The following is a 15942-nucleotide window of genomic DNA, read 5'->3' on the forward strand; positions in this document are numbered from 1 at the left end:
TTTCCATTGTTTTTCCATCTATTTGCCATGAAGTGATGGGACCAGATTCCATGATTTTAGTTTTCTGAATGTTGAGTTTTAAGCCAGCTTTTTCACTCTCCTCTTTCACTTTCATCATTGTTTTGACAAAGAGAGTTTATAAAGGAAAAATTTAACTTCAGAGATCCCTATATTCACAGTCCTAAAACAATAATTTTCATCTTTGCATCTTCTAGATATATATGAGATAGTTACCATGATTAATAATTATGCATGATTTATTTTTTAAGCTTTATATAGACCATCTTTAAATAGCAGAGAACTTCTTGAGTGTATCTTAAAATTGCAAAATTTTTTAAATTGCAAAAATTGGCTCTTATAGTTTTATAAAGTGACATTGTAGCTATACACATTCATACCTTTAAAATTATTGGGTTACTTTAATTTTGTACTTATTTCTTTTTCTACTTGCAGCACATGAATGCACATCATGCTTATGAATCTCAGATCTCATCAATGGCAAAAGCTATCTCTAGATTAGAAGAAGAGCTGAGACACCAAGAAGATGAGAAAGCAGCAGTGTTAAATGATTTGTCATCTCTTAGAGAACTTTGCATTAAGCTTGATTCAGGCAAAGATATTATGACCCAACAATTGAATTCTAAAAATCTTGAATTTGAGAGGGTGAGAACTTAAAAAGATTTTCTTATAGCATACTATTTTATTTAGCCCTATTCTGATTGTTTTACTTTACCATTCACTACCCAATATATTTGTTCCCGTTTAGAGCAGTGACTTCTGACTACAGGATTTTGACAACTAGATTTGACTATTAGATTCATTGCCAAGATTTCTTTGGCAAATATGATAATGAAGTTAGGTGCTATTTTGAAGCAGATGGGTACTTAGAACATGAGTCTTCTAATTATAGAATAGGAATATATCCCAGTGTATTTTCTCTGTTTAAGACTTATGTGAAGAACTGAGCAGCTTATTCCTCCCTCAGTGGAATATTTTTCCTGATAAAAATTTTACTTTAATTTGAAAGTTGAGTAAGCTGGAACTTTGCATTCCTAAACTGAAGCATTACTTTAAACAACCCAATGTGTATTCTTAAACATGAGTGTTTCCAGTTTTCACTCATTTAGTAGTAACTTTATTTTCAGAGACAGAGAAGCTTCAAAACTGGTTTGGTTGTATAATGAGAATATATATATTTAATAAACCAGAAGGGCCTGCTGGCTGATAAAGTGGTCACATTTTAGAGTTTTATGTTAATTACCCTTACTTGACAAAATAATGCAAAAGAAAATTATTTGAGGTTGGAATAAGTCTTATGGTCAAAATAGATCCTAACTAAAAATAACAAAGATTATTGTGAAAATAAGATGTTTTTATTATACTTAAAAAAGTATTTTAGAACCTTTAGTCAGTACCCAGAATAAAGCAACTGATGTGTGTATAGCTCTCCAGATAATATTTCAGAGTAAGTCTAAAATTGTACTGAAGTAATCTTACTTTGTTCTTGTAGGTTGCAATGGAATTAGAAAATATAAAATCAGAGTCAGAGCTGTTAAAAAAACAACTGTTGAGTGAGAGACATACAATTAAAAACCTTGAATCATTGTTGGCTACAAATAGAGATAAAGAATTTCATTCCCATTTAACTTCCCATGAGAAGGATACAGAAATTCAGCTACTTAAAGAGAAGTTGACCCTTTCAGAAAGCAAACTGTAAGTGTCATAATTCAACTTATGTGAGGGAAATAGTCTGTCACAAATAATTTTTCAATATGAATAGTTTTTTGTAATTGTACCATAAAATGGTAGAAAAATACTGGAGGAACAAAAAAAAACTTTTTTTTCCAATTTTTGGGGAGAGGAGGATAGGAGTTGGAACAGTGGTAACAAACCAAAATATTTTGCTTATGTAGCAGCTCCTGTTGGAAATTCAGAAGAGACATCATGTTTGGAGATGTAATTTGTGTATGTTCACTACAGAAATGGCACCCATGAAAATAAATGAGTGACCTTTAGAAAAATGTTTACAGTTGAGGATCGAAGAGGAAAATCTGAGAAAGGGAGAACATTTCAGAATGGGGAGAGTTGGCTGTGTTTCATGCTATGGATTAGGAAAAAAACTTTGAAAAGCATGAAATTTGACCCTCATAAATAAATGGATTATTTTTTAGGAGATTGATGATGGTGCCTTTTTAGGATGGAGAAGTTTGACGTATTTTTGGAAGAGGGAGTGAAACCCAGGATAGATAGTATAAGTAGAATAATTAATTAATTTTATTTATAAATGTTTGGCTGTGCCGAGTCTTCAGTACTTTTGTGCAGGCTTTCTCTAATTGTGGCCAGCAGGGGCTACACCTCATTGCAGTGCCTGGGCTTCTTGCAGTGGTTTCTCTTGCAGAGCATAGGCTCTAGGTGCGCGGGCTTCATTGGTTGTAGCACGTGGGCTCCAGAGCATAGCTCAGTAATTGTGGCACACAGGCTTAGTTGCTTCGTGACATGTGGGATCTTCCTGGACCAGGGATTGAACCCATGTCTCCTGCATTGGCAGGCAGATTTGTAGCCATTGCACCACCAGAGAAGTCCCAATAATTAACTTTTAAAAGGAGTGAGAAATATTACTCTTCCTGAGGTAGGAGTCAAGAAAGAGCCAATAAAAATACTTTATATTTCAGTGTTACAATTCCATGTCTTCTCAAATTTGCATCTCCAGCATTGCTGGAGTGCCTAGCACATACTAGAAGCTCAGTAAATGTTTGTTAAATAAATGAAATGAATGAAAAGGAAAACTTTGTGATGAAAATCCAGACGATTATGAAATTATTGTTGAAGTCTTTTTTTATCCTTATATGTCACCTCCATTTGTTTTTATTAATAACAAAAACAAAATTCCATAGTACTTGACTCTATAAAACAGAGTATACGTTACTTACTTACTTGATTTTTTTAAATTTGTTTTTAAGAAATAGTCAAAGCCGGGAAAACACCATGCTTCGGGCTAAAATGGCACAATTACAAACAGATCTTGATGTTCTGAAAAGGCAGATTTCAACTGAAAGATATGAACGGTAAGAAAATATTTTTAACATCAGACAGTGTTTTTATTTATTCCCTATATTCTACTCCAAAAAGGTTTTTATATGGCTTATAAATAGCAAACTCTTCTTGGCATTAATATGGAAGATAAGTTCCTTTGGTAATTTTTTCTAAAATGGCAATACATGTTGTATAAGATAATATCCCCATAATAAAATATCAGAGTAGCAAGTATTGTATAAATAAATATTTGCTATAGCATTCCTCAGGGCAAAATCAGGACATCATTTCAAAGGATATAGTTAGGGAATCAACAAAGTAGTAAGGATTCTACAAGAGGCAAAACTTCATGATCCAACAGGAAATTCCAAATACAAATTATCATATAAGTGATGATCATAAGGGCAGTTAAAATATATATACCATATACTATGTATGTATCCTATTAACTAGTATTGTGCCTATATTATTATTAGAAACTAATGTCACACATAGTAAATAGCAGAGCCAAGACTAAAATCTGTCTAACTCTAAACCCTGTGTTCTTAATCTTTACGATATATTCCTTTCAGGCTAGTAATTTTCACACTCACTTATATTTCAGTTCATTAGCTTTATTATGTTGAAAAAAATTAATCTCCAAGTGTTACAAATAGAATTGAGGTCTGGTTTAACAGTTAAAATCCAAATCTAATTTGCGAATTAATTTGTCAAGTTAACTTTTCTTCCATTATTCTTTCCTGCCGTATTAATACCATAGACATCAACATATCTAAGATTTCATTGTCAAATAGTGGTCAGATTATTTATTTAGATCAATTTTTTGGGTTCTCTAATCTTACTCTTACCCATTTACATCAAAAACTTTTAAGTCATATGCAATTTAGCTTATAGATGAAATTTGCTAGGAAATGAATATTTATGATTTCCAAGAGAGATGAAGCCTGAGATTACATCTTTGTCATGAAAGCAGTGTTAATTTCTTGTACTTTAGAAGATACAGTTTCTGAGCGTGCTAAACTGAATGTATATGATGATTTTCATTTATTAATGACAGTTGAAATTCTCTTCAATTCAAGGGTCCTAAACCAATCTCTTTATTTCCTTGGGTTCGAGACCACCTTAATTCTTCTCCTTTTTCTTGCCCATGATCCCCAAGGAAACCTCTACCTATGTAGCCATGTCTTTCCTTCTCTTTACCATCCAGCTAGACCATGCGTTCTTAAGGAGGCAATATCATTACCACAGGGGACAATATGGGTTCTTGGGGGAAGAGGGAATGGCAAAAAAACCTTAGGTGTTACAGTGATTTGTGGCCCTCTGAAGGGCCACAGTACATTAACAGTGTATCTGTGTATTAAAATTTGACGGAGGGTAGGTCATCTAAGGGGACATCTAAAAATAAATTTTAGGGGATTATAAGGAAAAAAAGTTTATGAAGTACCTATCTAGGTAGAAATCCTAGATATTGAAAAGTTAAAGTCAGAAAGTCTAGTCCAGGCACTCTGAAGAGCCCACACTAGAGGTGGCAACATAGTCACTGCTTTGTGAGGCAGACCCAGACATGGGGAAGGAAAGCATAAAAGAAAACAGATGATTTGACACAGGAAGAAGGAAGAGGGCTAGATTTATGTGCAAGAAGTGGGAGAACTAGGAGCAGAGAGGGAAGCCATTCAGCTTTGAAAAACCTATATTCAGAGGAGCGTTGAACAATCTCTTAAAGTACATATTCCTTTAATTGAAATCTTTTATCCACAACTTAAAAATTATATAAAGACATGATTTAAATTTAGTAGAAATGTTAATTAATTGAATAGAAATTACATAGCCAATAACGATAACAGAGCCTTTTATTTGTCTACCACTTTTTGGTATAATCCCTTATTTTGTCTTTACTGACAGAGAGCGAGCGATTCAAGAGATGCGTCGGCATGGTCTTCGCACACCACCCCTTAGTTCTACTATGAGGTCTCCTTTACATTCTCCTGAACATATAAACTGATTATCAGAAAGGTATCTATATAGCACCAAGTACAAGCAAAACTACTAATAATCTCTGGTGATAAAAATTGCAGGAGTTGTTTTCTGTGTCGGTGGGGAAGAGATTGCCTAGAAAGGTAGTCGAGAAGTTTTGGAAGTAATGGAATGTGGTGTGTAATGGTGGTGATGATTACATGGGTGTATACCATTGTAAAATCTCATTGAACTGAACATTTATAATCCATGCATCTTGTTGTATGTAAATTATACTTTAATTTAAAAATTAAAGGACAATATGAAATCTCACAGGGTAATATTTGATAAAGTCCCAGACTTAAGGTACAAATAACAGATAGTGAAAGTATAGACAAAGACAGAAAATATTACTAATATTGAAAGCTAGGACAGATTGTTTTAAGGAAATTATAATATACATACAAAAAAGTGCTGTATCATAGTATATACAGCTGAGTGAATTTTTACAGATTGAACATACCTATGTAACCTGCACTCAGATCAAGAAACAAAACATAACCTCTCTTTTGGGCTTCCTTCTGGTCATAATTGGCTCAGACAGTAAACAATCCATGCCTGCAATGCAGGAGACCTGGGTTTGATCCCTGGGTTGGGAACATCCCCTGGAGAAGGGAAAGGCTACCCACTCCAGTGTTTGGGCCTGGAGAATTTCATGGACTATCCATGGGGTCACAAAGAGTAGGACATGACTGAGCAACTTGTACTTCACTTCTGGTTGTAATCCCTGCTCTGAAAGTAACTGTTTTGGTTATTCAAAGCATAAATGCCTTTTCTCTGTTCCTGGACATTTTATAAATGAAATGTATTTCTGACTTTTTATCCTCAACAGTACCTTTGTGAGATTCATTTATACTGCTGTGTACTTGTAGATGGTTCAGTCTTGTTGTATAGTATTCCATTGTGCGAATTTACCACAGTCCATTTACTCGTTCTGTTTTTGATGAGCATTTGATCATTTCCAGTTTGGGCTACTATAGATAGAAACATGATGAGCATTCTAGTACCTTATGTTGGTGAACAGATACCATACGTTTCTTTGGGGTATCCTCTTAGGCATAAAATTGTTAGGTCACGCTGGACACATATATGTTCAAGCTTGAGTAGTTTTGGCAAGTCAGTTTTCCAAAGTGATTGTAAAGAGCTGTAGTATATTTGAGGAAGAGTCGAAATGATGTGCTCATACATTGGATATGGGAATGAGTGGGTCAGACCCAGAGTTTGAAAGGTAGGTGAAAGGTAGGTAGTCAAGTCTTATCTTGAAGAAATAGTAAAGTCAGTCTTCAGTCCTTTTAAAAACTATATATTTTTTGGCCTCTTTTCAGTAGAAATATATAGAAAATAATTGTTTCCTGAGTGACTTGGGATCCTCATAAGAACATTAGTTATGTTCTGTTCTTTAATATACTGATGTCTCAGGTTTATTGGTATTTGTAAGGCCTTCGTTTAAGTGATTTCAGATTGCTGTGCTTTTGTGTTTATTTATTTGATTAAAACATGTGTTTTCTTCTTTCATTTTGAGGACCACTTCCCAGTGCTGGCTGCAGTCACTGTGTCCTTACAACTTCTAAGCTGCTGCATTAATTTGAATGTGATTAGATGGAGCTTCAGCTTTTCATTATAAAGCCTCTTGGCAGTTGTGTCACAAACATTTTTTTGTGCTTGAATCACAGCTGCATTTTAGATCAGGGATTGGTAAACTAGGGCCTAGGGGCCCCACTGCCTATTCTTGTAAATTAAGCTTTATTGCACCATAGCCACACCCAATTGTTTGCATATTGTCTAAGATTGCTATTCTGCACTGGCAGAATTGAGTAGTTGTGACAGAGACCCTGGGGCCCAGAGATCTGAAATATTTCTTACTAACTGGCCTTTCACATCAGGTAGCCTCTGGAAGACTTATCTGTACATTCATGAGATTATAAGAGTGAAAAAGCAAGTAATTCCCTAGTTTTAAGAAAAGAGGCTTGACTCCAGGGATCTCCACACTATACCTAGAACCACTGATCTAGAACATAGTGGATACCAGCAATCTCTAAACCTGGGATGAATTAGAAAACTTTTTTTTAACTTATGATAAAATATAAATAACATGAACTTTGCCTTCTTAACTATTTTGTAAAGTGTGCAACTCAGTGGCATTAAATTCACAATGTTGTACAATCATCAGCACTATTTACAAAAATTTTTTGTCATCCCAAATAGAAACTCTTTATTGATTAAGCAGTAACTCTCCAGTCCCATCTTCACTTCCCCTGCCCTGGATAACTTCTAATCTACTTTCTATCTCTAAAAATTAACCTATTCCAGATTTTCACCTAAGTGAATTTATACAGTATTTATCTTTTGCATCGGTCTTATTTCATTTAGGGTAATGTCTTCAAGGTTCATCTGTGTTGTAGCATGTTTCAGAACTTCATTCCTTTCATCCCTAAATAATATTCATTTGTGTTTATTCTACATTTTGTTTTTCCATTCTTCAGTTGATGGATACATAGGTTGTTTTTATCTCTTAGCTATTCTGAATAATGCTACTGTGAGCATTTGTGTACAAGAGTCTGTTTTAGTCTGTTTTCTTTGGGAGTACCTGGATTTGCTGGGTCATATGTTTACCTTTTTAATACCTGCCAAACTTTTTCCTGAAAAAGTTTGATGTAGTTCAAAAGTTTCTGATATAGTTCAGAAAACATCTGCAACCATTAACAAATTCCCAAAGTATCCTAGTGATGTTGTTCATTGCTAACACATTTCCATTCATATTTTCTAATGTCACCAAAGCTAATTTTAAGGGGTTTCCCCATAAATACACATAAATGAATAGAAATATTCATATTAAACCATATTTATAATTTCTTTAATAAATTGTATAATCCAGTTTTGCTTTTACTGTTTTGATTATTATGTCTAAAAAAAAATGCTCATTGAGAAAACATGAAAAAGTATAAAGAAGAAAACCAAAATCACTTTTTTTTAACAGTTTTTTATTGAAGTAAATGTACATAAGATCAAATTTATCATTTTGACCATTTTTAAGTGTACATTTCTCTGGCAGTTAGTACATTGACACTCTTGTGCAAAAATCAACTCCACCATCAATCTCTAGAACTTTTTTTAATCTTTTTTTATTTTCCCAAGTGAAACTGTAGTCATTAAATGACTCCCCAGTCTTCCTCTCCCCCAGCCTCTGACAACCACTGTTAAATTTCTGTCTCTGAATTTGACTGTACCTTTTGTCAGTAAAATCATGCTGTATTTTTCTTTTCGTGACTGACTTATTTCACTTCCTATAATGTTTTCAAATTTAATCCAAGTTGGGAGTATGTTTTAGAATTCCCTTCCTTTTTGAGGCTGAATAGTATTGCATTCTACATATATAACACACTTTGTTTATCCGCTCATCACTTGGGTTGCTTCCGCCTTCTGGCTGTTGTGAAAATGCTGCTGTGAACCCAGATGTACATGTTTAATACTATAACTCAGAGAAAATAAGCAATTAGCGTTTTGGTATATACTTCTTTCTTATGTTTAATTTGTAACAAATATGCACACATGTATAGACATACATATATAATTCTAATAGAAATTATCTTCAAAATAAGTTTTTATCAGTTTTTTGTTTTGTTCTGGGGGGAAATTCTAAGATATTTGTAAAAATATTTGACTCTCCCTAAAACATGCTATTTTAAGACTCAGACAACATAATTTACAATACTTTTTTGTAATTTTAAACCTAGACATCATATTAGCTCTTGTTTTGAGTGAGTTTTCTCAATTAACATTCTCTGTTACCCCATTCTTTTCACTGCGTATCATTCTTTTAGTACTCTGACATGCTTTTGTAATTTAAGAAGAATATCTTTTAAAATAGAGAACAATACTTCTTAACTATTAAATATAACTTGATTGTGGGCAAGTTTTTTTTAGAGACTGTCATTTCAGTTAAAACATTACTGAATTTCAGTGTTTCATGAATGTACTAATTTTATCATATTTTTCTTAACCCATCTTTCCTCTCCCCCCTTTTTCAGAATATTGGCTTTCCGTGAGTTGGAAAGGACAAACAGTAATGAAATATTTGAATTACTTGTTCCTGAAAATCATGAACATTGACACAGATTCTACCTCTGTCACTTTTTATTTAAATCAATGAATATTTTTGTAAGAAATTTGGTTTAAAAGAGCTGTACTATGTGTAAATTTTTATACGTATGACAAAACAGAATATATATTCATAGTGCTAACTGATGTTATATCTGTATTTTTATTATTCCTGACTTAAATTACTCCTCAAAGTGTGTTTGTACTGTGAATTAATTTATTGTTCACATTATGTTTTAATAATCTTTTTTTTAGTGAGCCATAATATGTGTATGTAAATATTCTTACAGTGCTTGTTTTAAAGTGTATTTGGTTTCTGTGTCTGTGTTTATAACCCATATTTTTAATGCATTCACAAAGGATGATCAGCTTTGATGCTAGGCTGTCATGTTTAACTTTTTTCTTCTAAATTTAAAATTAATAATTTGCTGTCTGTCATTGAGGGAATTATATTCAGGTCTATTCTTATAATAGCAGAGGTCTTAATAAAATAATGGTTATCATATATAATTTGATACCAACTAGAACTATGATGGCAAAGATACATTCATATATTACATACAATATTATACTATTTTGGCTATCACATGGACTCTTCTGTAATACAAATGCTATCAAAATTAAACTAAAAGCTGTATTTAGAATTTTATATAACAATAGAACAGAAATTTGGGATATTTTTCGGTAAATAAAATTCCTCACAGTACTAATCTAAAACTTTGAGTGCACAAGGATATGGGGTAAATACAGTAGAACATTTTAGATTCCAATATGCATTCAATAGTACTCAGTTTTCTGCTTCTAAATCTGTGTGTTGTAATTTATCAGTCTTCCAGAATAGTGTGTAAACACTGACCTATTGTGGCATATTAAATAGAAAGCAGCTTTTTACAATCAATTTCAAAGTCGTAACTTTAAGTATTTATATATATATATATATATACAGATATTAATATAAGAACATAAGTAAAAAAGAGGTTGTCGTACAAAAACGAATCGTGTTTGAACTATACACATTTGAAGAAAATCCTGTTCTTAATAGATTTCATTATGATTAAGAAAGAACTTAAAAACTAACATAAGAAAATGGAAGACCAGTTATTTATGATAACATTTTATTTCTTCCTCTGGTGTAATAAAGTGAAGTTTGTAAATGTTTGTGTGTACCTAGGGGTGAGCAGTGCTCTTTTTCTGAAATTAATATTCTTTGTATGTTTGGATTATGCCCTTTGCAATAATTCAGTATGTATTGGAGAGTGATGTGGCTTTTCCGCCATCTGTGTAATTTTACACATTCTATCTCCTGTGTGTGAATTCATGTATTACACCAAACTACAATAGAAATGGGACTACTTACAATGGCATATGAAAAATCTTTTAATAAATATATGTAAATAATATTTAAATATTTGTCCCCTGTTTTCCCCAAAACAGCAAGACATATTTTGTTGAATATTTTATTTTTAATGTTTTCTATAATTAAAAATGTATAGCTTGCCATAATTGTTATTTTCTTAACCATGATATTACAGTTTTTTAAGTAGTTTTATCTTAAAATACTGAATGTATTTTATAGATGTTTTTAATTTGTTTTAAAAAATTTTTAATTATGGAGCTTGACATAGACTTTCCAATAAACTTTCCAGTCAATCTATTTTCTCTTTCTTACAAATAATTTTTTATAATGATAGCATTATTCCTAATTCTAAGGTTAAGTACCATTTATTTATTCAAATCAAATTTTATCATGTTGGGATTTGGAGAAATTTCAGAACTCAGATTGCAGGCCTTTTTTTTTTTTAGCTGACTTACATTTATTTCCACTTAGTTCAAAATATAAGAAATGAAGTCAAAGTTTCTGTTTGAAATCCATCTACAAAATGGTTGAACAGGCTTTGTTTGTATGTGTACAGTTTTCTTTTTCTTTTTTATTTATTACTCAGAAATGGTTCATTTTTTATTTAGCTTTCTGACTCTGTGCTGTGCTTTCAATACTTTCGCGACAGTCTTCTGCTCTTCAATAAGGAATGCACACTTGATCCTGTCGCGGACACATTTAGCACACATGGAACCACCATAGGCTCAGCTGACGTGTTTCTTCATTTTATTCAACCTCATGAGAACTTTAGGTTTTACAGCACGAATGCCTCTAAATTGGCCTGGGCCCACACCACATGCGGATTTTGGTGCTTTCCCAACCTTCTTGCTATAAAGGTAAACAATTCAATTACCAGGAGTTTTAGACAGCCTGGTTTTGTTAGAGGCTGTATTGTAGGACAGCCTACGACGGTATGTCAGACCCTGTGCCATCCTGAATGCCTCTAGATGCCATCCCCGGAAGAGCAGTTTTCTCTCTTGTAAATATTGTTTGTTGACTACATTAATTATCATTGAATATGGCTACCTGCTACCTTACCTTATTACAACCTATCAGACATCTGATCTCATACCCCTCTCTTTTTTCATCTTAAAAAATTTTAGTTCCTGGCTTGTGGTCTTAACTCCATTACTTCTACCTTCGGTCTTTATGTCAATATCTTCTTGGAACAGTGGTTATTAACCAGGCTTGCATATTGGAGTTACCTGAAGTTTTCTAATAAAAAACTTAATTTCTGAATCCTGCATCAGCCCAAGTAAATCAGAATCTCTGTGAGTGAAATGCTGAGCTCTTTTTTTAAGCTTTAGTTTCTCTAGATGACTCTCATGTGTGGCCAGGATTTAAAAATGCTAATTGAGAAACTGACCCACCATATTGACTTCATGACTCATTAATGGGACTCAACCTATAGCTGGAAAACACAGCTCTAGATCTTGTCATTACCTCCAAAACTTGTTAACTATTAGCATTATACTTCCTCCTCTTTCTAGGTAACTCTGTTTATTATGTCTATCCTGACAGTTCTTTGACTCTTAACAGAATCTTGTGACAGTTGATTCTGTCATCTGTCCCTCATCTACAAGTCCATCGCTCACTTTCCTCTTTATATAGCATAGACATTATTTTCCTTGCATATACTCTCAATTCCCTTGTCCCTGTGAACTGAAAACTCAAATCTTGTGTATATGAAATTTCTTCAACTACTCTGCACCTGTACCTAAGTTGCTGAAAATGCCTGGAGAAAAAAACAATGACGCTGACTCTCTCCACTTGAAATATGGCCCTGAAAATCAAGGGCCCACAACACCCTGTAAGAATACTTAAAACATTTTCCTGATCAATTCACACTTTTTTTTCCCCAACAAGTGTTTCACACCTTCTCCTCTTTATTCAGACCTTCTGTCCTCCTTCTCACTCTCAGCTTATTTCTTTTGTCACTGTGTCCATATAACTTCCTTCTCGCGTGTTATATCCATGAACCATCTCAATCCTCTAGCTGTTCCGTCTAGTTGTGACCAGTGTTCATTCCTTCTACTACTCGAAAGACTCCTGCAATTAAGCCCACATTCCTAGTCATTTTTGCTCTGTTGGCTTCTTCCCATTTGTATACATACCTCTCATTTTTAATCATTTTAAATCACTTGCAAGCCCTGCCATTCCATTTTTTTGTACTCTATAGCAAAAATTTCTTGAGTCTTCTGTAATAATTTCATCCCACTTTTCCTTCTTGAACTATTCTAATCACTTTATTCCCATTGCTCCAGTCAAACCATTCTTGTCAAGGCACCAACAATCCCCATGTGTTCTTTATTTCACTGTGACCTTTTTCATACCTAATATTTCCATTAGTGCTTTTTTTGTTACATTTTGTTATCTGATACTACTCCTGTTTTTCTTTGAGGAAGAATTGGGCATAAATAAAGCTTTAAAATAGTGTACTTGACGATAAGATTGAGGATTCTTCCAGAAGGTATCAGGAAAAGAGATCAAAAATGTAAAAAGACCATTATGGAGGGTCTGTATAGGAGTCTCAACATACAGGTAATAAAGAGCCTTAGAAATGAAAACTAGTAGAAATGTAGAAAACAGTTAAATTATTTTACATTACTTTGAACCCCCAAGAAATAATGGGGAAAAATGTCCCCAAATTGTGAACAGTTTGAGGTCTTAAAGAACTCAGAGAAAGCCAAGTAGAGAAGGAAAAACCCACATTTAGATACAATACTGAAGACAGAAGAATTTTGAAAGTTTCAGAGTAAAACACAAGTCACCTAAAAAGGATTAAGATCAGATTTACATCTGTTATGGACTGAACATATCCCCTGGAATTCCTTTGTGGAAACCCTATTCCTTAATGTGATGATAGTAGGAGAGGGGGGCCTTTGAGAGGTAATTAGGTCATGAGGATAGGGCCTTCATGAGTGGGATTAGTGCCCTTGTAAAAGTTATTCCTAAAAGCTCTTTGCCTCTATGCCACATGAGGATACAATATATCAGTCAGTAGTCAAGGCTATGGTTTTTCCCGTGGTCATGTATGGATGTGAGAGTTGGACTGTGAAGAAAGCTGATCGCCGAAGAATTGATGCTTTTGAACTGTGGTGTTGGAGAAGACTCTTGAGAGTCCCTTGGACTGCAAGGAGATCCAACCAGTCCATTCTAAGGGAGATCGATCCTGGGTGTTCATTGGAAGGACTGATGCTAAAGCTGAAACTGCAGTACTTTGGCCACCTCATGCGACGAGTTGACTCACTGGAAAAGACTCATGCTGGGAAAGGTTGGGGGCGGGAGGAGAAGGGGACGACCGAGAATGAGATGGCTGGATGGCATCACCGACTCTGTAGACATGAGTTTGTGTGAACTCCGGGAGTTGGTGATGGACAGGAGGCCTTGCGTGCTGTGATTCATGGGGTCGCGGAGAGTCGGACACGACTGAGCGACTGAACTGAACTGAATCTATAACCAGAAAAGAGCTCTCACCAGAACCTAACCATGCTGGCACCCTTATCTTGGACTTCTGCCTCCAAAACTGTGAGAAATTTCTATTGTTTATCAATGATAAATCATTGGTAAATTATTTTAGTAATTCAAACAGACTGAGATAACATCAAACTTATCAATACCCTGGAAACAAGAAACAGTATTTTTAGAATATATAAAGAAATGAATTGTGAACCTATTATTTTACAGCTAACTGCTACCATTCAAATCTGAAGGTGTAATAAAGACGTTCTTAGTCATATAAAGTCTCAGAAGGTTTGTCACGTGAAGATCAACATTGAAAAACTTTTGGAGGAAGTAATGAATAGAGAAGTATGTACAGAATATGCTGCAAGAGATGTGAGAATTAAAGATAATCAAATAACTTGGTAAAGTCTTATTTTACTAATAAAAGGAAGAGGAACAAAAAAAGAAATGTAAATATATAAAAAGGCTAAAAATTTTAGAATGTGTATAACACCAATGTTCTGGATAGAGAAAGAGAAGAAAGGAACATGAGAAGAGGCAAAATACTTGTTAGGAGAAAATGCAAATCTCGATATTTCAAAAATTAGCAAGAAAGGATAACACAAATACATGTCTTAAGAGCAACTATCCACAAAAACAGAAATATAGACCAATGGAACAAGATAGCCCAGAAATAAACCCGGGCACCTATGGGTATCTTACTTTTTGCAAAGAAGTCAAGAATATACAATGGGGCAAAGACAGCCTCTTCAACAAATGGTGCTGGGAAAACGGGACAGCTACATGGAAAAGAATGAAATTAGAATGCTTCCTAACACCATACAAAAAGATAAACCCAAAATGGATTAAAGACCTAATGTAAGACCAGAAACTATAAAACTCTTAAAACATACGCAGAACACTCAATGACATAAAACAAGATCCTCTATGACCTACCTCCTAGAATAATAGAAATAAAAACAAAAGTAAACAAGTGGGACCTGATTAAACTTAAAAGCTTTTTCACAGCAAAGGAAACTATGCAAGGTGAAAAGACAGCCCTCAGAATGGGAGAAAATAATAGCAAATGAAACAACTCACAAAGGATTAATTTCCAACATATACAAGCAGCTCATGCAACTCAATGCCAGAAAAACAAACAACCCAATCAAAAAGTGGGAAATACATTTCTCTAAAGAAGACATACAGATGGCTAACAAGTACTTGAAAAGATGCTCAACATCACTCATTATTAGAGAAATGCAAATCAAAGCCACAATGAGATATCACCTGACACTGGTCAGAATGGCCATCATCAAAAAGCCTACAAACAATAAATGCTAGAGAGGGTGTGTAGAAAATGGAATGCTCTTGCACTGTTAGTGGGAATGTAAATTGATAGAGCCACTATGGAAGATGGTACGGAGATTCCTTAAAACCTAGGAATAAAATCACCATATGACCCAACAGTCCCACTCCTAGGAAACCAAAACTGAAAAAAACACATGTATCCCATTGTTCATTGCAGCAGTGTTTACAATATCTAGAACCTGGAAGCAACCTAGATGTCCATTGACAGATGAATGGATAAAGAACTTGTGGTGCATATACACAATGGAATATTACTCAGCCGTAAAAGGGAACACATTGGAGTCAGTTCTGATGAGGTGGATGAACCTAGAACCTATTATACAGTGAAGTGAGTCAGAAAGAGAAAGATAAATACCATATTCTAACGCATATATTCAAAATCTAGAAACAGGTACTGAAGAAATTATTTTCAGGGCAGCGGTGGAAAAATAGAGAATAGACTTATGGACATGGGGAGAGGGGAGGAGGGGGTGAGATGTATGGAAAGAGTAACATGGAAACTTACATTACCATATGTAAAATAGATAGCCAACGGGAATTTGCTGTAGGGCTCAGGAAACTCAAACAGGGGCTCTATATCAATCTAGAGGGGTGGGATGGGGCAG

The 15942-nt window shown here is 34.2% G+C and overlaps 1 protein-coding gene and 1 pseudogene across 2 annotated transcripts in view; one reads left to right on the forward strand and one right to left on the reverse strand.

Annotated features, from left to right (window-relative positions):
• CEP135 (centrosomal protein 135) overlaps positions 1–9568 on the forward strand; it is a 75779-nt gene extending 66211 nt beyond the window's left edge. For both annotated transcript variants that reach the window (XM_055434803.2, XM_088836345.1), the window contains 5 exons: positions 454–663; positions 1511–1713; positions 2961–3065; positions 4936–5046; positions 9075–9568. In XM_055434803.2, coding sequence (XP_055290778.2) covers positions 454–663; positions 1511–1713; positions 2961–3065; positions 4936–5035 — 618 coding nt within the window. In that variant the 3' untranslated portion in view covers positions 5036–5046; positions 9075–9568. The remainder of the gene's footprint in view (positions 1–453; positions 664–1510; positions 1714–2960; positions 3066–4935; positions 5047–9074) is intronic.
• Positions 9569–10961: 1393 nt separating this feature from the next.
• Positions 10962–11454, reverse strand: LOC148777859 (large ribosomal subunit protein eL34 pseudogene; annotated as a pseudogene).
• Between the last annotated feature and the right edge of the window lie 4488 nt (positions 11455–15942).

Source organism: Moschus berezovskii, chromosome 5, assembly GCF_049115385.1.
Source record: "Moschus berezovskii isolate FMDL1 chromosome 5, NW_MosBer_1.0, whole genome shotgun sequence".
NCBI lineage: Eukaryota > Metazoa > Chordata > Mammalia > Artiodactyla > Moschidae > Moschus > Moschus berezovskii.